Source organism: Urtica dioica, chromosome 4 (genome assembly GCF_054948205.1).
Source record: "Urtica dioica subsp. dioica isolate 48M chromosome 4, U.dioica_male_clone48M_v1_H2, whole genome shotgun sequence".
Classification (NCBI taxonomy): Eukaryota; Viridiplantae; Streptophyta; class Magnoliopsida; order Rosales; family Urticaceae; genus Urtica; species Urtica dioica.
Genome location: NC_142759.1, coordinates 23,408,238 through 23,428,486, shown reverse-complemented (window position 1 = coordinate 23,428,486; position 20,249 = coordinate 23,408,238). Strand labels below are relative to the sequence as shown.

General features: G+C 38.3%; 2 protein-coding genes across 3 annotated transcripts; both read left to right on the top strand.

The window, feature by feature from the left end:
- Positions 1-9,772: 9,772 nt before the first annotated feature.
- On the top strand, positions 9,773-13,699 carry LOC149401293 (putative disease resistance RPP13-like protein 1). Of its 2 annotated transcripts, none has more exons than XM_089611237.1 (2): positions 9,773-12,244; positions 12,707-13,699. In XM_089611237.1, exons 1-2 carry the CDS (start codon positions 9,801-9,803, stop codon positions 13,338-13,340), a joined length of 3,078 nt encoding a protein of 1,025 aa, XP_089467363.1. In that variant the 5' UTR covers positions 9,773-9,800; the 3' UTR covers positions 13,341-13,699. The 2 variants fall into 2 exon arrangements, with proteins under 2 accessions (XP_089467363.1, XP_089467362.1); XM_089611236.1 differs by having other exon boundaries at positions 12,695-13,699.
- A 2,218-nt stretch (positions 13,700-15,917) lies between these two features.
- On the top strand, positions 15,918-16,918 carry LOC149401292 (uncharacterized protein At3g60930, chloroplastic-like). The gene is made up of 3 exons (XM_089610656.1): positions 15,918-16,488; positions 16,579-16,713; positions 16,812-16,918. The coding sequence occupies exons 1-3, from the start codon at positions 15,918-15,920 to the stop codon at positions 16,916-16,918; spliced, it is 813 nt and encodes a 270-aa protein (XP_089466782.1).
- The last annotated feature ends 3,331 nt before the right edge of the window (positions 16,919-20,249 follow it).

Below are 20,249 nucleotides of genomic sequence, written 5' to 3'. Positions count from 1 at the left end.
TTATTTCGGAAAATTTTATTTTTGCCGAATTTATTATTTATTGTGGAATTAATTAGTATTGTTAGAACAAGTATTTAATTAATTGAATTCTAAGTCGAGCGTATTGGACACTATAAAATTCGAAATTCCTAGGCCCAATACTAGCTAAAGTGGGCGCCTACTTTAGGGTTTTAATTCTCAATATTCTCTCGTCAATTAGTTGCTAGATTCGTTAAAAAAAATCAAGTAACTAAATAACGAAGAGAGGGAATAATAATGGTTGAGATATTTTCTCTCAATTAAATAAAGAAATTAGAAATTGTCTTTATTAATCTCTTATTAATTAGTTTCCTAATATCTATGAGAGGGCGGGGATGGAATAGTTGTTGTTTGGTTAGGACACCCTATCTTTAAGGATAAAGAAGGTCGAGAACTTTTTGTACGTCGTATGCCTACTTTTTTTTTTGAAACATTTCCGGTTGTTTTGGTAGATGGAGACGGAATTGTTAGAGCCGAATATAGGAGAATAAGAAAACCGAATGCTTTCCTAAAATATCTTTTTCCTACCACTGTAAATAGAAGCAAGGGAGAACACCAAAGAGATACGAAAAAAGAGATCATTTCCGCCCATCTCTCTCTCCTTGATGGCCAAATTTTTCTCTCTCCATTTCCCTTGGAATTTGTGATTCCAAGACCAAAAATATGACCACGACCCGAACTCCTAATTCAGTGATCGTTGTGAGATAACGAGTGAGCCAACACTGTATTCTTTATTCATTTGGAGATTACGGCTTGGAAGACTACGGTGTCATCCTTGGAGATCCAATCGACGGAAGTCCTATCGTCGTTCCCTTAGTTTGAGAATTAAGAAAAGGGATCCAGATTCAGAAAAATCGACGATTCAAGACTGTAGATAAAAAACTCGGAGATCGAGTAATTAGAGCTCAAAATTGGTTCACGAAGAACTCGAATAAAGTTTTCAACAGCTGAATGCCAAACACGTAAGTATTCTGAAAATCCATTCGTCTCTTATGTATCGCTTGGTTAAAATTGCTCTCTACTTAGTAGTATTCAATTAGCAAATCTAAATCGTTTATATAATTGTTTAATTAACTGACTTTAGTGGCATAACTATTTATATTCCGCACGGTTTATGGTAGCCAAAGAATAGCCGCATTGACCACAAAGAGAGAATGAGACTTTCGACGACGATCAGAGTACGAACGGTTTCTCCGTGGAGCCGTCCCGACTCCCAAACTCGTTCTATCTTCTTTCTCTTTTCTATTGCTTGTATTTTTTTTATTCAATTATGTCTAGTTAAGTTTTGAACGGTTAAGGGAAATTTCAATCCCAAAACATGATTTGAAGATCTTAGCGTAGACTTTGTTTCTTATTTCTCGTATTGAAGTTGTTATCTCTTTTAAAATTGTTAATTTTTCATGAATTGTTGTGTTTATGTTTGGATTGATCACCTAGATAGAAATAATATTATTCATAGTCACACTCTCAATTTTAATCTGCAATTGTTAGGATTGTTGGTAATTACTAGTGCAACTACGGGTACGAGTTTCGCAAGGATCTTGTACACGTAGTGAAAAGAATAACCGGAATTAATTAAATTACGTGTTTTAAATTTGCATTATTCTATTCGTCTCGCTTTTGGAATACATTGTTGTTGTAAGATTAAATCTCGGGCACGTGTTCACTAGGTTGTTTAACAATTAGGGCCTTTTATCGGCGCAACGTCATAATTAGCTAATATCAAAAGATTGCGGAGATTATTGGCCGTGTGTAAACCTGGTTTGGCGGGAGATACCGCGACTCCCGCTCCCGCCAAGCCCGGACTCCCGTTACTTGGCCAAACGGGAGTCCCGTCTCGTTAATGAACAGGACGGTAATTACGGGAGTCCAGCCTAACGGGATTCGGACCCCGTTAGGCGGAAAAAAATAACAAAAAATAAAAAAAAATGTTTAAAAAGAATATAAATAATTATATAGAATGATGTAATTGAAAGGATTTTAAACTAAGTGGGTAGAAAAAAAAAAGAATAAAGAAGAATGTAAATTTAAAAATGGGCTTCCTAAAAAACCTCACCGACCCATAAAAAGGTGCGACAGCGAGGAAAAACCTCACCTCCTCGCATTCTGTCTCCACCAAACCAATAGGTCGATGGCTTCGTCATCCGGTTTGACCCACTCGTTCCGATCGTACTCTTGGATCTCCGGATTGGACCGTGCGTCGCCTGGGCTCGACCTCGTCTGACTTGTCCCAGCTTCTTGTTGTTGAGGCGATGGACTGTAAGCAGGCGCGTTGACGAAGATATTCGTGTATTGGTGTTTTCTTGGATACTACGTCTGTGATTGAGATGCTTGTGCTCAATATTGCGGTAGGAGTTTCGCCTCGTATACCCTGAAAAGATCATAAAAAGCTTGCACGATCCTCGCGAGATCAAGTGCAACGTAATCTTGATCCTCGAAATGGTTTCTAATGTACTTAAGAAATTTTTTTAAACCACCAATTTTACATCGGCAGTCTAGAATGGCTCCAAAACCATATAATAATGGAAACTTTCTAGCCCCCCAATATTTTAAAATTTTGGCTGTCATTGCTAGAATACAATCTTCAAAAATTGTTTGGTTTTTATATTTATCAAGATGCACAGCAACTGCGGTCATAGTATGAAGACCGAGAAAAGAAGTAGGAGTGTAAACAGCAGAGAGATAACAAGTTTCTATGTAAAAAAATGTCGAGAAAAGAAACAAATGATTCAGCCATCCTAATATCATACTCTTGGATAGCGTCATCGCCATGTTCGCTGTTAATGTAAGAAACAATAACATCGACATAATGCTCGGATAAAAAGTTGGTCAACATGAGAAAGATAGAATTCCACCTAATTTTGTTATCTATGTGAAAGGTGCGCTCTTAGAGACCGTTTAGTCTAAGACGTCTCTTAAGCTCATCTACTCTAGAGGTTGAACTATTTATCCAACTAATGTAATTCATAATCTTGTTGATCGAATGGTCATAACTAGCGGCTCCAGCTTGAACTATGAGGTTTATGATATGGGTAGCACATCGTTGATGCAAAAGGGTATCGTCACAATGAAGTTTCTATTTTAACTCTCTAATCATGGCGTTGTTGCTTGTGGCATTATCTAAGGTAATAGATATAATCCTATCGGTCAAACCCCACTCAACTATAACACTAACTATGATGTTTAAGGTGTTTTCACTAGTGTGAGAACCTTCTATCCTCCTAAAGGCTATGATACGTTTGTTGAGGTTCCAATCGTCGTCTATATTATGCACTACAACACTCATGAAATCCATATTTGATTGACCAGTCCAGATATCCGAGGTTAAGGCTACGCTATACCTGCCAGATGATATTGTGTGTTTCATTTGTTCTTTTTCTCCTAAAAACCATTTTAGGATATCGGATCTCAAGGCTTTCCTAGACATTATTTGAACGTTTGGAATTATAGAACTCATGAATCTAACGAAGCCTTGAGATTCGATATGACTAAAAGATTGATCGGTGGAAACAAAATATTCTACTAAATCACGTCTAAAGCTTACAGGATCGATGTGACTTACCTGGCTTGACGAGGCTCCAGACTGATTCCCCTGGCAGTGCCTGTGATGACTCCACAATAGCGACGTCCCGACTCTTGTGTTGTGAGCGCTGAAGATTTTGCCACAACTGTGACATTTTCCGGCTTTTTCGCCGTTCGCAATCACCTCTTCAAAGAAAGTCCACACAACGGACCTAGCACGACGTCATGGTGGTTGTTGTTGTTGAGGTGGTTGTTGTTGTTGTTGAGCACCTTCATGTTGTTGTTGTTGTTGTTGTTGTTGTCGTTCTCGTCGTTGTCGTCGTTGTTGTGTCTCCTCTTGTTGTTCACGTTGTCGAGGTCTTGGTACTTGACTTCGACGTTGAGGTGGTGGTGGTGGTAGGTCTTCTTCTTCCTCCTCCTCCTCTTCTTCATTTGGATTTTGGGTTTCATCGTCATCTTCTTCTTCATTTGGATTTTGGGATTCACGATAATGTTGCTCGAATTCTTGAAATGCTTCAAAAGCCACTTCGGATGACGGAATTTGAGCTTGATAGGCTTGCTCGGGATCCATTTGAGGGTAGTATTGCACTTGAGTGTTTGGAATTTCGGTGAATTCTGAATGGCCGAAAGTAGGAGCAACATAATTTGGATCGAAAGAGTATTAGGTGTTTAGGTCGGGGGCGTTTTGAGACAAGTGCAACCAATTTTCTTCAAAACGGTGCATTCGTTCACCTCGGGAAGCTCTTCCCCTTCGACCTCCTCGGTTGTGGGATGAGGATGCCATGAAAAATTGAAAGTGGTAAAGAGTATTAGAGATTAAAATCGAGAGAGTTTGAGAGTATTTGAGAGAGTTTGAAGGAAATGTGTGAAGAAAATGAATGAAATTGGAGGGGGGGGGGGGGGGGATAGTTATAGATTTTAGAAATAAATGGGTAAAAAAAAAAAAAAATTGGCCGAAATCGCCTATAACGCCTTCTGATCCAACGGCCGAAATTAAAAAAAAAAAAAAATTTACCGGGACTAACGGGATCACCGTATCCCGTTTGTCCCCTTAACGGGACTCCCGTCCCGTCCCGGTAGCAGTAACGGGAGTCCCGCTCCCGTTACTGTGGCTAACGGTAGTGGGGATTCCGTCCCGTCCCGCTACCGTTAGGCCAGGTTTAGCCGTGTGTGACGATTTTATGTGCACGTTGATTTTATACGAGTTGTGTGAGCACTATTGAACCAAGATTTGATAGGATTGTTGCGGGAGCGAATGAAACTTTAATCATGTCTTTTTCCATTTGATTTTCTTTGTTAAATTTATAATTTCCAAAAAACTCCTAATTCTTTGTAGTATAGTTATTTTTCCTTAAATTAGTTTGTCATTTAATTAATCTACATCATTGTGAGTTCGACCCTTATTTGCTGCTATACTTGGTATTCATTTAAGGAGTTTATTTTTTATCGTGGAACGACACGCATCAACATCAACTATCTTACAAATGTTGCACTTTCAAAATACTAGTTTTGTATATTTTCTTGTTTAAATGACTAGATGCAATATAATTTACAAATGGTAAATTAAATTTACAATTTTGGTGATTTTAATTTTTTTTAGTAAAAAGCATGAAAATTTTCAAATGAACTAGAAGAATCGAAACTATATAATTTGTGATAAAATTATTCTAACTGATAAGGGAATGGGCCTACTAATGAATATTTTCATTTAAACAACAAACATTAAACAACAACTACAATTTATAAAGCTTATCTTAATTGTATATTTAATTTATAAAAAATTGGCTACATAAGCCACCTAAATTATAGGAATTGTAAATTAGCCAACCTTTAGTAAATACTTTGTAAATAGCCAATTTACATACGTGACAGCCTATTAATTACTTTTTTTACATGTTTGGCTGGATTAAATAAGTCTTTTATTAATCTGTTAATAAGTTAACTTGACTATTTACAATAAATTAACGAAAGGTGAGCTATATCCCAATTCACTATAACCGTGTGACTATATAACTTAATAACCCTTTAATTTATTAGGCTGATAATTTTAATCAAATTGAAATTTTTTGAAAATCTTCGGTTGAATTCGGAAATCAGAAGGCGAAGTCTTGACAGAGAGAAACAAAATCTTCAAAAAATAAAACATGCAAAATATTTTTTTTTTAACTGCACCGTCAACTATATTAAACAAAAGAAAAAACAAGAAAACTCTCTCAATGATAAATTAAATTTATTATTCTGGAAATTTAAATTTACCAACAAAATCTGAAAGTTTTTCAGACTATATGAGAATTAGAAGCTGAATTAGTGAGTTTTCATACTATAATGATTCTGATCTTGGAATGAACATGCAAAATAAATATTTCATTTAAACGACCTAAAAAAAATCAAGGGTTGTGTCAATAAAATCCAAAAAAGAAAAAACAAGGCTTACAAAAATAGCGGGCTGTGTCAATAAAACCCAAAAAGTAAAAATGAAAAATAAGGATTACAAAAATAGCGCCGATGATCGCATAATCAGATAAGTACCGAAATTCACCATAACAAAACGAAATTATTATTCTTTTTAGTGAAAGAAGAAAAAAAATTAGAGTTATTAATATACATAAAAAGAAAAAGAGTATAATAGTTCATATATAAATATTGGACTATTTTTTTTAATTAAATAAAATATGGGCTAATATTTCAATGGAGGTAAAATTTTGACTAATTAATATAAATTCTTTTAAAAAATTTAAGATTATGAGAATTAACAAAGGTTTTTTTTTATTTCTTTTACCAAGAGCAACTCAATAATATAAACTCATCCAAACATGGATTATTCATAAACTATGACCTCCTCAATATTTTTGGATCAAAATCCAATATGTCAAATTAATCCAAAAGTATGAATTTCTTATATTTGTTGGTACAAAACTACTCAATGAAATATATTTTTCTTTTTATTTTGTATTTTGTTTGTCTAGTTCATTTACATGGTCGTCAATAATCTACTGATTTATTGACATTGTCGACATTACGATTTTTTTTTTTGAAAAACCTAGAAAATCTGGAAAAAAAAATTCGTTTGGAAAATCTGAAAATTTAAAATCCAAAATCAATCTCATTTCGAGCCTCTCTCCCCTTACCAGTGAGGATTTAGGTTTATTGGTCATGGTTTTGACTTTAGGGTTTGGGTTTGGGTTTGAGTTTTAGTGTTTCTTTGTCATTTTTTGGTGGAGAAGAAGAAGAAGAAGAAGAATCGGCATGGAGGCGAAGAGAGAGAGAGAGAGAGAGAGAGAGAGAGAGAGAGAGAGAGAGAGAGAGAGAGAGAGAGAGAGCTATTTATGTCCATATCAACATGCTTCACGATTCCACTCCTTCCAAAGCCTCGTATATACCTAATATTTTGAAAAATTAGGAGAAAAAATAATTGGTTTGAAGAATATGGAAATTCGTTTGAAGATTTATTGATATTTTGTCTTTTTATTGAAATGAATGTCAATAAATCTTCAAACGATTTTGGGAAATTCTTTGAAGATTTTTTGACATCGATGTCAATACATTTTCTAAATGTCAATAAATCTTCAAAGAATTTGGTCTGTTGAAGATTTATTGACATCTAAAAAATTTATTGACAACGATGTCAATAAATTTTCAAAGAATTTTCGAAAATCGTTCGAAGATTTCTAGAATCGGTGAGATAACAAATACTTTAGCATCCAACTATAAGTAGTCAATCATTTTTCAGGCAAACATGTAAAAAGTGTTTGTCGAACTATTACATATTGATTTGGGCTTTGGATTGTAACTAGGATTAGTCTTATTGGGCCAGACATTCACATACATGTGGGGGCTAATCATTCATAAGTGTAGGTTTTAGTTATTACACATCACACGCGCAAATTTTGTTCATTTCATCCAGGAATCAGCATAGGGGTGGCAATTTGGTCCGGACACGAAACACGAAACAGTTACGACACGATTTAAAGCGGATTTGGATCTTAATAAATGAGTCTGTTCTTAATTGGATTGAACACGCTAACACGATTAAATAGTGGTTTAAAACGACACGATTACGGTAACACGATAAAAAACCGATTAACACGATTATTAAATGGTTGACACGAAACACGATTACGACCCGCACGAATATGATCCAACTAACACGATTACGAGTAATAACACGATTACGATCCATTTAAACACGATTAATATTATATATGTAAAATTATAAATTTATAACTATAAACATAAAATTATAATTATAAACATAAAATTGATATTAGAAAATATGATATAATAAAATAAAGTATATTCGTATAAATATCAATTCACGTATGATAATATATAGTCTATAGTATACCAATTGACTTAACCCGAGCAATAAGAATCAAAATTCATATCGAGCAATCAAAATTACTATAATATCATAATAACGTATTAAATTCAATTTTATTTTATTTCAGTTTTAATTCAATTCATATCGAACAATCACGATTCACAATCACAATGACTATAGTTTCATAATAATGTATCATATTCAATTTTATTGAATTTCAATTCAATTAAAGTCATATTGAAAAATAACAATTTAAAATTGACTATCACAATAACTATTATCTCATAACAACGTATCATATTCAATTTTATTTTATCTCAATTCAATTTATATCGAACAATTTCAATTCACAATCACAATAACTATCATCTCATAATAATTTATCTTATTCAATTTTATTGGATTTCAATTCAATTCATATTGAAAAATCACAATTTAAAATTGACAGTCACAATAACTATAGTCTCATAATAACGTATCATATTTAATTTTGTTTTATTTCAATTCAATTCATACCGAACCATTACAATTCACAATCACAATAACTATCATCTCATAATAACATATCATATTCAATTTTATTTGATTTTAATTCAATTCAATTCACAATCATAATAACTATCATCTCATAATAACGTATCATATTCAATGTTATTTTATTTTATTTTAATTCAATTCAATACACAATCACAATAACTATCATCTCACAATAACGTATCATATTCAATTTATTTGATTTCAATTCACAATCACAATAACTATAGTCTCATAATAACGTATCATATTCAATTTTATTTGATTTCAATTTAATTCAATTCATATCGAGAAATCACAATTTAAATTTAACTATCACAATAACTATAGTCTCATAATAACATATCGTATTCAATTTTATTTGATTTCAATTATAGTAAAATGACTTATTACCTCCATTTGATTTCAAATTCAATATCTAATTTTTATCCAAATAAAACATTCCCTCCATAATATTCCCTCCATATTCTCCATAACATTAGACTAATATTTAGATTTGACATCCCTCCATAAAATTCCCTCCATATTCTCCATGAAACTATAAATAATTAGACTAATATTTAGATTTGATATCCCTCCATAACATTCCCTCCATATTCTCCTTAAAATTTCAACTACCTATTTTGTTTACTTTTACCCTTCATTATTTTCCCTCTTTTTTTTTTTTTTGATATTTTGCCAAATTTTTTGTGTGAAAAAATAGGAAAAGAATAAAGGAAAAACAAAAGTATTAGTTAGCCACGTGACTCAGTATCGATGTATCGGAAGTTAGTGTAAAAAGAAAAAGAACAATTCTAATCTTATGACTAATATGTTTTTTTATTATTATATCGCATTTAATTGAGTCCGAATATCTAAACAAGGTTAAAACACGATTAAATACCCATTTAACACGACTATTAAACGGTTTAATTTAAATGGTTATGGATCTGTAAAAAAAATAAACGGTCGGATTTGGATCTAGATTTCAGACACGATTAATAAATGGTCGGATTTGGTTCTAGCAATTATTTATGCAAACACGATTAACATGACACGATTACGACACGAACACGAAATTGCCATCCCTATCAGCACCACGATGACCAGTTATTAAATTTATTTATTTTTCATTGAAATTACAGTAGACTTGGTCTTTTGTCTGATATTGTTTGTTGGCTGATATTGGTCTTTTGGTTTATTTTCCAAACCAAAGAAAACTATTTTTTTTTTAATAGAAACCAAAGAAAACTATTCTATACCCATTTTTCAACCAAATATGGCCCATAGAATTATGTTATTAATAACGCTACACATTGTCATGACTTTGATCATATTGTATTTGTATGGTCTATGTACCCGTACAGACTCTAGATTGACCTAAAAGAATAATCTTCGTCCTCAGATATCCCGTCCGTCCTTGGACATGGCTGAACTTGTAGGAGGAGCTTTGCTCTCTGCTTTCTTTGAAGCCGTGATTGACAGGCTGACTTCGGAGGAGACACTCGATCTGTTCCGCGGAAACAAGCTGGTGATCAAGCTTCTCGACGAGCTCAACACAGTTCTGATCTCAGCGAACAAGCTTCTTAACGACGCAGAGGAGAAGCAGATCGGGGACGATCAGGTGAGGAAGTGGCTCGACAAGCTCAAGGACACTGTCTATCGAGCCGATGACTTGACAGATGCCATCGACACCAAGGCGTCTCGGCGGAGACTCGACGAGGGTTCGATCCGACACAAGGTACTCTGTCTTCGATTCGATTCTTCTGGTGGTTTCGATAGCCACGTTAAGAACGAGGCGAGGGAGATCCTTGATAGATTGAAGTTACTTTTGGAGCAAAGAGACGCTCTTGGTCTCAGGGAAGGTGTTCAGACCAAACTGTCTTCTCGTAGGCCAAGTGCTCCTCTGCCTGACGAATCTTGTGTCTACGGAAGACGAGGCGATAAAGAGGCTATTATCGATATTCTGCTATCAGACAGTAATGATGGAATATCTGTGCTTCCGATTGTTGGGATGGGCGGTATCGGCAAAACCACTCTCGCTCAACTTGTTTACGACGATGATAAAGTGGTGAAGCATTTCGAGATAAGGGCGTGGGTCACAGTATCGGAAGAATTTGATGTCTTCAAGATTACCAAAACGCTCTTCGATAAAGTAACTTTGGGGGAACACAAGGACGCTGGGAGTCATACTTTGTTCGAACTTCAACGGAGTTTGAAGGATTCGTTAAAGGAGAAGCGGTTTCTCTTTGTCTTTGATGACGTTTGGAACGAAAACTACAATCTTTGGAATGATTTGAAGAGCTCATTCGTTTCTGGAGAGTGCGGGAGTAAGATCATTGTGACGGCTCGGAGCACTGATGTTACGTCGGTCATGGAAAATGGATGTCCAGCTCATCGCTTGTCAGATTTATCGCCGGAAGATTGTTGGGGCATATTCACAAGGCACGCTTTCGGAGGCGATACGAATATCCCTCCGGATTTGGAAGCTATCGGCAAAGAGATTGTGAACAAGTGCAAAGGCCTTCCTTTGGCGATCAAGTCTCTCGGCGGCCTTTTGTGCTCTGAACGAAACCCGAAGAAATGGGAAGACATACTCAGAAGCGAGGTTTGGAACGAGATGTACAGGAAAGAAGGTAACATCCTTCCGGCGTTGTGGTTGAGCTATCGCCACATGCCCACGCATCTGAAGCGGTGTTTCTCTTATTGCTCGATATTTCCAAAAGACTACGGATTTAAGAAGGAAAGCGTCATCCTGTTGTGGATGGCCGAAGGATTTTTGAAGAGCAACAGAGAAGATTATACAACAATGGAGGAGCTCGGAGAACACTACTTTGAAGATCTCTTGTCGAGGTCGTTGTTTCAAAGGTCAAGTCAAGACGAGTCGATTCTCCTCATGCACGACCTTGTCCATGATCTAGCCGTCTTCGTGTCAGGCCCATTTTGTTCCGGACCGGATCACACCAACGGCTTTCAGAGCCAGACACGGTATTTGTCGTTCCGTTATCTCAAAGATCTCGGGGGTTTACATAAAGCGAAGTGTTTGCGCACGTTACTTGAAATTCCAGCGTTCCAGCTGGGATATTATCGCTTTCCTCACGAATTGAAATCTACAAGATTCTTAAGAGTGCTTTGTCTGCGTAATTCTTATATCAATAAGCTTCCGAATTCGATTGGGACTATGATACATTTAAGGTACTTGGACTTGTCGAATTCTGACATTAGACATCTACAGAGTTCGGTATGTGGTTTGTACAATTTGCAGACCTTGTTACTGTCATGGTGTCGAAGACTCAAAGCATTGCCGAAGAACATGGAAAGGTTAGTCAACTTGCGACACCTCGATATTGAAGGAGTGCCTCTTAAAGAGATGGCAATTCAACTGTTTGGACTGAAATCCTTGCGGTCGCTATCTAAGATAGTCGTTGGGGACGGCATTCACGGGCCCAAAATGAAGGCATTGAAAGAGGTTCGACCTTTCTTAGGAAAACTCGAGATATCGAGCATTGAAAATGTGGCTTGCGCGGCGGAGGCCATAGAGGCAGGTCTGAAGGACAAGAGCAGCCTCGCAAGCCTGACTCTGCAGTGGACTTCTCGATCGGAGAAAGAAAAGGAAGTGCTCGATTCCCTCCGGCCTCACGGGAACATGAGAAAGCTTGTGATCGACGGCTATGGAGGCTCAGCGTTCTCAGATTGGGTCTGCCACGATTCATTCTCTCGTGTGGTGTCGGTCTCCTTAGTGAACTGCAAAGGCTGTCTCGTTCTACCTCCTCTCGGAGAACTACCCTCTCTGATGAGTCTCCGCATAGACGGGCTTCATGGCGTGGTCTCGGTAGGCGATGAGTTCCACAGCAACAACCAGAGGCAGAGGTAAATTTTTTGGGATTTTCTTTTTCTCTTGGCCTTTCTAATTTTATTTAGGGTCAAGCGGCTATATAGCCAAATAGAATTTAAGCTTTTGCAAAATAGCCATAGTTTGCCAACTATAAGCAAATTAGCCAAAGTAAGATTAATCTAGGTTGGATTAAATTTAATCTCAACGAACTATAAAGACAGAATGTAAGCTTTATAAAGACGGGATTAAAATTAATCGAGGCAGGATTAAAAGTCGTAGTCCTCTCCATTGGCTATTTTTCTATACCTAATGAAACTATGGCTATTTTGCAAAAGTCATAGTTTGAATTGACTATTTCATATCATTTTTCCTTTTTTATTTATCCACGGTGAGAGTCTTTGATTATTATAATAGAATTAGCAAAGGGCTCATAAATTTCTCTGTATAAAATTTAATGATGACATTTACCCTGGCAACAACAACAGTCTATCTTTCAGATGCTTAGAGAGGCTTGTTGTAAGTGACATGTCGCAGTGTAAAGATTGGTCGTTCGCAAAAGCCTTACCTCGCCTCACTTATCTGAGTCTTGAAGGATGCCCAAAGCTACACATCACCTTCCCATCTCCGGAGATTACGGCCTTACCTTCCCTCACCACTGCGGTTTTCGACACATGTCCAGAACTGGAGTCAAATATTCTGGATCTATTGCCGAGCTCAAAGCTAAACATGCTCGCATCGTACGGTTGCAAAAAGCTGTTTCAAGGCCGAGATTTGGGCAGAGTATCGTCGCTGGAGGAAGTAAGGATCAGCGGGTGGGAAGGCGGTACTTTTCCTCCAAACGGTTTGTTTCTTCCGGAGGGTTTGGTTCGGCTGTCGATCTTCAACAGTGACGACCTCGTGGCCCTCAACGGTGAGGCCTTTCGAAGGCTCACTCGCCTCGACTGGCTGTCAGTTATTGGCTGCTCCGGGCTCCGCTGCTTGCCGGAGGAACGTCTTCCAGGCTCGCTCTCGACGTTACGTATCTCGCAGTGCCCTTTGCTGACGCAACGCTGCCGGAGAGACCGCGGCCAAGACTGGCTCAAGATCGCCCACATTCCACGTGTCCACATAGACAACGTTCTCGTCTCCTAATAATAAAGTCTTAGTAGTTTAGTAGTCATAAAAGGTTTTCTTTGGGTGTTGCGTTTGATCTTGTACTCGACCTAAGTGTTCTCCGCATCGAAAGGTCAATATTTATATGACTTGACCTGAAGCAATTCACTTATTTGGGTTAAATATTTCTTTGGGTTTGCAGGACTCGGACTGACATCTTCATGTTTTTTTTTTTGGGTGACCCAAACAAATCTGATGTTTCACATATTTGTGTATGTTAACTGTTCTGCTTTGGGAAGGGTGGTTGGGCTACAAAGAAGGCCATACAAATTGCATTGGACACATCACACATGCTGTAAATATTGTCCAAGTAATTTAATTGTGTAATTATAAATGCAGTGACAAGAGTTGTGTTGAATGTGATCATAGATAAATTTTTGATGCCCTGCAGAGACAGAATTCTTGTTGGAACCGACGCTTGTCTTTTGTGAAAGTGTTCTTATCAGTGTGGCTTGTTTTAAAGAATCTTTATTTTTTTTGGATTCCTATCCGCCTTCCTTCACCCCTTGGTTCTCGAGAAATAATTTATCGACCAGTTTTCTCCGGAAATGCGACTCTTTGGCGTTGAATGAATAAGTTTCTGTAATACAAAAAAATTATGCAGTGGGTACGGTGCATATGCGAGGGAAAATCACCTAAACAATGTGAAATATATTATTTTTAAATCACATAAAAAAAATTATAAAATCATATGTTAGCAAAACGATAATAATCCAAACAAAATAAAGAAATATGACGTACAGCAAAAACCTTTGGCCTATGTTAGGACCTGAAAAATCTCGGTGACAAAAATGAAGATTCATTGTCTTTTTTGTGTGTAGTTGGGAGTAAGGAAAAGGGAAAATGACACAAATTATACTCGTTGTTTAACTTAAAGGACGTAATTATACCATGAAATAGACAACAGCACCACGAATATTCTTTTTATTGAATTTTCATTGACGTTGACTATAATATTTATATATAAACACCAATTATCTTTATTCATTCACATCATATATGTAAAAATCGACAGTTGGTAGTCATCAAAATCACAAATTCGAACATATAATCAAGGATTTAGAGTTGCAATTCGAACACATAATGAAATAATCTATTGGGAGATATGAATTTTTTTATTTAATTTCAATTTAAGGGTAATTTTATTTCAAAACAGAGAATTTGAAAATTAGGGTACTGGTTTTGATTTGATTCGATTTTTCTTATATAAGAGTTAATATCAATGAAATGGAGATTTGTGATATTGTTATCCATTTCAGGGTATAATTGCGTCATTGTTGATGTCGATTTCAACAATCTCAAATTATAATATAGTATTTATATTTGATTTATTATAAGTATGGGTTTCAGAAGACGTCGTATAAGAAGCAAAAGAAATCTTGAAGAAAATGGACAGAAGTGAATGTGAATGCTCGAAGCTTTTATTAACAATTGAATGAATTACAAACCGGAGGGAGGCGAAGTGCCGAAATTGATATGGACGAACTCAAAGAAATATATTAAATGAATAATCGAAAATAATCAATGGCTTGCGTGTGTGAAATTTGACATATCAACTTCTATTTATAGTCGAGGTTGGCCTGTAGAAGCGGACACGTGTTCGTCAGTTCGGCTCTGTCGCGTCGCCAGTCAAAGCTATCCCAGATCCGGTCTTCGCGGCGAGGTCTTCTATCTGATTGAGACCGCTTCTTCGTGCTGAATCAACGCGGGCGGCTCTTGCTGTGGCGAGCTGGGTTCTTTATTGGGCTTGGGCCGAACTCCATGAGTCGAGCTGGGTCCAGACACGTCCCTGAGAGCCGGATTGGTCTGATGTTGGGCTTTGGTTAGCCCTAAGCCCAACTTAAATGTTTTTGTTATTTTTATTTTAGAAAATTGATTTTTGACCCCCACAATTAGCCCCCGAGTATTTTGAAAAATATTTCAAATATTTTTGAGAATACTTGAGCGTATTTTTCGAAATCCCGAAATAAACTGGGGGGAAAAGATTCGAATTTTTGGTTTTGGGCGCGCGCGGTGCATATTTCCGGGGTTATTTCGACACGTGGCGCGATCGTAACTGCGCTTCGTCAGCCGAAACCGAAAAGTTGCTTCGATCACTTTTTCTTTTGGCGCATGGTGCGCACACCTAAGACTTTTGTGACGCGTGGCGCGATCTCAGTCGCACTACGTCAGTCGAAATCGAAGAGTCGGGTATTATCTCAGAATATTTGATTTGATTCGCAATCATTAGATATTCTCGGAATTCGGTTTTAAAATAAATGGTTATAAATAAGAGTGATTCGAAGGGACGTTTCACTTCATTTATATTCCGAGCGGCTTCAGCGAAAAAGGTAACTTCTCATTTCTTTTATTAATTTCTCTGAAATACTCTCCTCTCTTTTCTCTGAAACGCTTTTCATTTTCTGCGACTTCGTCTTTAAAGTTCTTCATTTCGTCTTGCGAACTCAAGCTAAAGTTTATTTTCTGAGTACTTCGTCCTTATTTTTGTTAGCGATTTTAGACGAAGTTCCCATCTTTAAACACTTCGCCCTTTCCTTTAAACTTTTATTTATTACGATGTCTGGGAACGAGATTCCGCAGTCGGGACCCAATCCGTTGGGTAATGAGGACATCCTCATGCCTTCGTCTGTCGGAAGCTCTGACCTCATGAGCATTCGTAACAAATATCAAATAGCCCCCGAGATCGGGCTTCTTTTACCTCCCCCTCTTGCTACAGTGGATACCATAGTTGAAGGGTACTGTTGTATGTATGAAGTCTGGTTGGAATCGTGTGGACTTCGGTTCCCGATCCATCCTCTTCTTTTCGATTTCGTTGAGGCGCTGGGGTTAACCCTACCCCAAATGTGCCCTAACTTCGTCAGAATGGTCATGGGTCTCTTGGTCGTGGCCCATGAACAGAAAGTTGACCTCGTTTTGACGGACCTGGTCCGTCTTTGCGTGGTCAAGGCGAACTCGAAGCACGACCCCAAGTGCTTATATCTTTCGAAGGCCGCGGGCCGGGGAGTAATTTCCGGCCTCCCTTCAAAAGACAAGAACTGGGGACGGCGCTATTTTTACTTCGCCGTCAATGAGCAATCCCTCGGGAACCGTTCCCGTAACTTCTCGGCGAAGTGGGCGAGCTCTCCGAGTATGCGGTCTTAAAAATTCGTATTGTTTATTTATGTATGTTTTTTATACATGCGTCTGAACCGTGTATCATGATTTTTGCTATTCGCAGAGAAGATCAAGGCTCCTTCAATTGCGGAGTTCGCAATCAAGCTCGACCTACTTCGCGAAGGCATTAACGATTGGCCGAGCTTTACTCCGGAAAGGTTTATCTCAGCTGGACTTTGGCCTCATTCTCCCAGAGTTGGTAAGCTCGACGCCTTTATGTGATTTTGCTCGACGAGTTTCTTACCGTTATTTATTTCATTTTTATTTCGTCCATATATATGTATATTTTTTTTATAGTCACCGAGGAAACGATGAACGTGCCACTCAGCGCCAGGGACGCGAGGCGAAGTAAGAAGACCGCGACAGCATCCTCTTCGGCTGATGCGCCCTCGGATTCTCCTTGAGATCCCGAGGTCGAGGTCGTTGGAGAGCGCTCTCAGGCCGACATCCCTGTCGTGGACGTCGAGGCTGAGGTCGCCCCTGTGGGGGCCGTAGAGGCTCAGGACGATCAAGCCCCCGGGTCAGCTTCTGTCGCGCTTGCGGGGCGAGCAGATGGCCCGGACGGAGCCGCTGCGGAGCCCAGGAAGAGGAAAACTTCTGCCGGCCGGAGCGAGGGCCGAGATGAAGAAGAAGAGGAAGAGGTTCCTCTTCAGAGGAAGAGGAAGAAGAAGAACAAGGGTGACGGGAACAGGGACCTGGAGCCCGTAGTCGCCCCGGTCGAATCAGGGATAGCTCCTGAAGGCGGAGCGGCCCAAGGGGAGAGCACGCAGGCTGTTGGGAGCGACGAGGCGAGGGCCCGGGGCGGCCCTGCAAGGGTGCGAGGAGGTGATCTTGGTGCTTCTTCTTCAAGACCGAAGAAGAAGCACTGCATCAGCTTTCACTACAAGCAGGATCACCTTCTCTGCGACGATTTTTATTCGTCCGCGGGGCTGGTCAGGCAGATGACCATTGATGGTCACGATCTGCCCAAGGTTCCCGAGCTGCTGGAGTCGGACTGGTATCGATGCATGTCGTCGACCATCACCAGGGTAAGTATATTTGTAGTTTTTAGTCAGTCCGTTTCGCCGAAGTGGCCGGACTGAAATACTTAACTTTGACCAAAATGGTCGAATTGGAATACTTAGCGTTTTCCACTTTCTTTTCTCTTGTTGGCAGCTGTGTACCCAGTTCAACCGGGGAGTCTACCGGTATGAGAGGCGTCTTCGAAAGACGAAAGCCTCTCTCGAAGAGCTCGACACGGTGAAGAAGGGGACAGAGTCCCTTCAACCTGAGCTAAAGGAGGTTGGCGGGAAGGTAACTTCCCTTGAGGAGGATGTCGCCGCCAAGGACGCGCTCTTGGCGAAGTACAAAGCCGCCCAGGCCGACCTGGTGGCGAAGGCCAAGGGCTTGGAGGCTGAGGTCGCGAGGAAGGAGGCCGCGATCGAGAACTGGGGCGTCCACTCGACCGAGCTCAAAAAGAAGCTGGACGTATCCGAGGCCAAGGTGAGGAACCGGGACCGAGATCTGGCCGCCGCTATGACTGAACTGGGGAAGGTCAAGAGGTCGGCAAACGTTGAGAAGGCTCGGGCAGTCCTGTCGACGCGGAAAGCGACCTCGATGCGGTATCGGGAGCAGATACTAAAGTATCGTGCTCAGAAGGAGAAGATGGACGAGGCCATCATCGTCCTGAGGAAGCTTGAGCAGTGCCGAGGCAACATAGAGTTGATCTCGGAGGCTCTAAAGGGGGACATTTCCGACTGAGCAGTGCCGAGGCCTTTCGAAGGCTCACTCGCCTCGACAGGCTGTCAGTTATTGGCTGCTCCGGGCTCCGCTGCTTGCCGGAGGAACGGCTTCCAGGCTCGCTTTCGATGTTACATATCTCGGAGTGCCCTTTGCTAACGCAACGCTGCCGGAGAGACCACGGCCAAGACTGGCTCAAGATCGCCCACATTCCACATGTCTACATAGACTAAGTTCTCGTCTCCTAATAATCAAGTCTTAGTAGTTTAGTAGTCATAAAAGGTTTTCTTTGGGAGTTGCGTTTGATCTTGTACTCGACCTAAGTGTTCTCTGCATCGAAAGGTTAATATTTATATGACTTGACCTGAAACAATTCACTTATTTGGGTTAAATATTTCTTTGGGTTTGCAGGACTCGGACTGACATCTTCATGTTTTTTTTTGGGTGATCCAAACAAATCTGATGTTTCACATATTTTTGTGTATGTGAACTGTTCTGCTTTGGGAAGGGTGGTTGGGTTACAAAGAAGGCCCTACCAATTGCATTGGACACATCACACATGCTGTAAATTTTGTCCAAGTAATTTAATTGTGTAATTATAAACGTAGTGACAGAGTTGTGTTTGAATGTGATCATAGATCAATTTTTGATGCCCTGCAGAGACAGAATTCTTGTTGGAACCGACGCTTGTCATCCATTTGTGAAAGTGTTCTTATCATTGTGGCTTGTTTTAAAGAATCTTTATTTTGTTTGGATTTCTATCCGCCTTCGCCTCTTGGTTCTCAAGAAATAATTTATCGATGAGTTTTGCTCCGGAAATGCTACTCTGTGGCGATGAATGAATAAGTTTCTGTAATACAAAAAAAATTATGCAGTGGGTATGGTGTATATGCGAGGGAAAATCACCTAAACAATGCGAAATATATTGTTTTTGTAATTTGTTTAAATTAAATCACATAAAAAAATTATAAAATCATACGTTAGCAAAACGATAATAATCCAAACAAAATAAACCATATGAAAGACAGCAAAAACCTTTGGCCTATGTTTGGACCCGAAAAATCTCAGTGACAAAAATGAAGATTTATTGCATTTTTGTTTGTTTGTGTAGTTTGGACTTTGGAGTAAGAAAAAAGATATTTTGACCCAAATATTACTTAACTCATATCATTTATCAAAATCAATCAAACTTTAAAATTTAAAAGGTCTATAACTAAAATCAAGAGAGAGAATTATTTTTTACAAAAATACCATTTTTGTAACCATTTCTTTTTTCGTGATCAATCCGTCAGAAAATTTTAAATCACTTCTATATTTTTTACCCAATCTATTATGAAATTATGAAGGGTATGATTATTTTTGCACAACTTATTTAATAATAAAATTGTCGATTTTTATGTTTTAGTTGATCTTGGTAAAATGATATAAGTTTAAAAATATTTGTGTCAAAATTCCTAAAGAAAATTTAAAAATATAAAAGTTGAGGAAGTTTATTAAAAAATTGTATTACAAAATTTAGTCATTCCTTTTCCTTGGATTATAAGGCCATAAGTCGAAAAAAAGACCTAAGAAGTCGTGAATCTCAATTATCACCAATTCATTTTTAGATCAATTGAAACTATTATAATTAACAACATATGCAAATATCAAACAGTATTTGCAAATCAACACCATTCACCGACGGGATCCATAATTTATGCTAAAATATCTATTTTCAGTTCTTGAACTTCTTAAATTTTTCTATCCAATAAAGATAAATGATAATATGAACAAATTGCTCTTTTAGTGCCATATTTTTTTTTTACTTTTGGGAAACCATTAAGAATGAGAAAATGACATTTATTGCCCTTATTTTAATATTGGTAGGCTTCTACGTCGCTTTCATGTTTTCTTCTTAAAAGTGTCTCACACTTGCACAAAATTTACACTAAAAATGGTATTGATTTGGAAACAATTGTAGAATGAGTCATAGATGAGTACCGCTAAAAAAAATAGAGCAATCTAGTTCATTTCCAA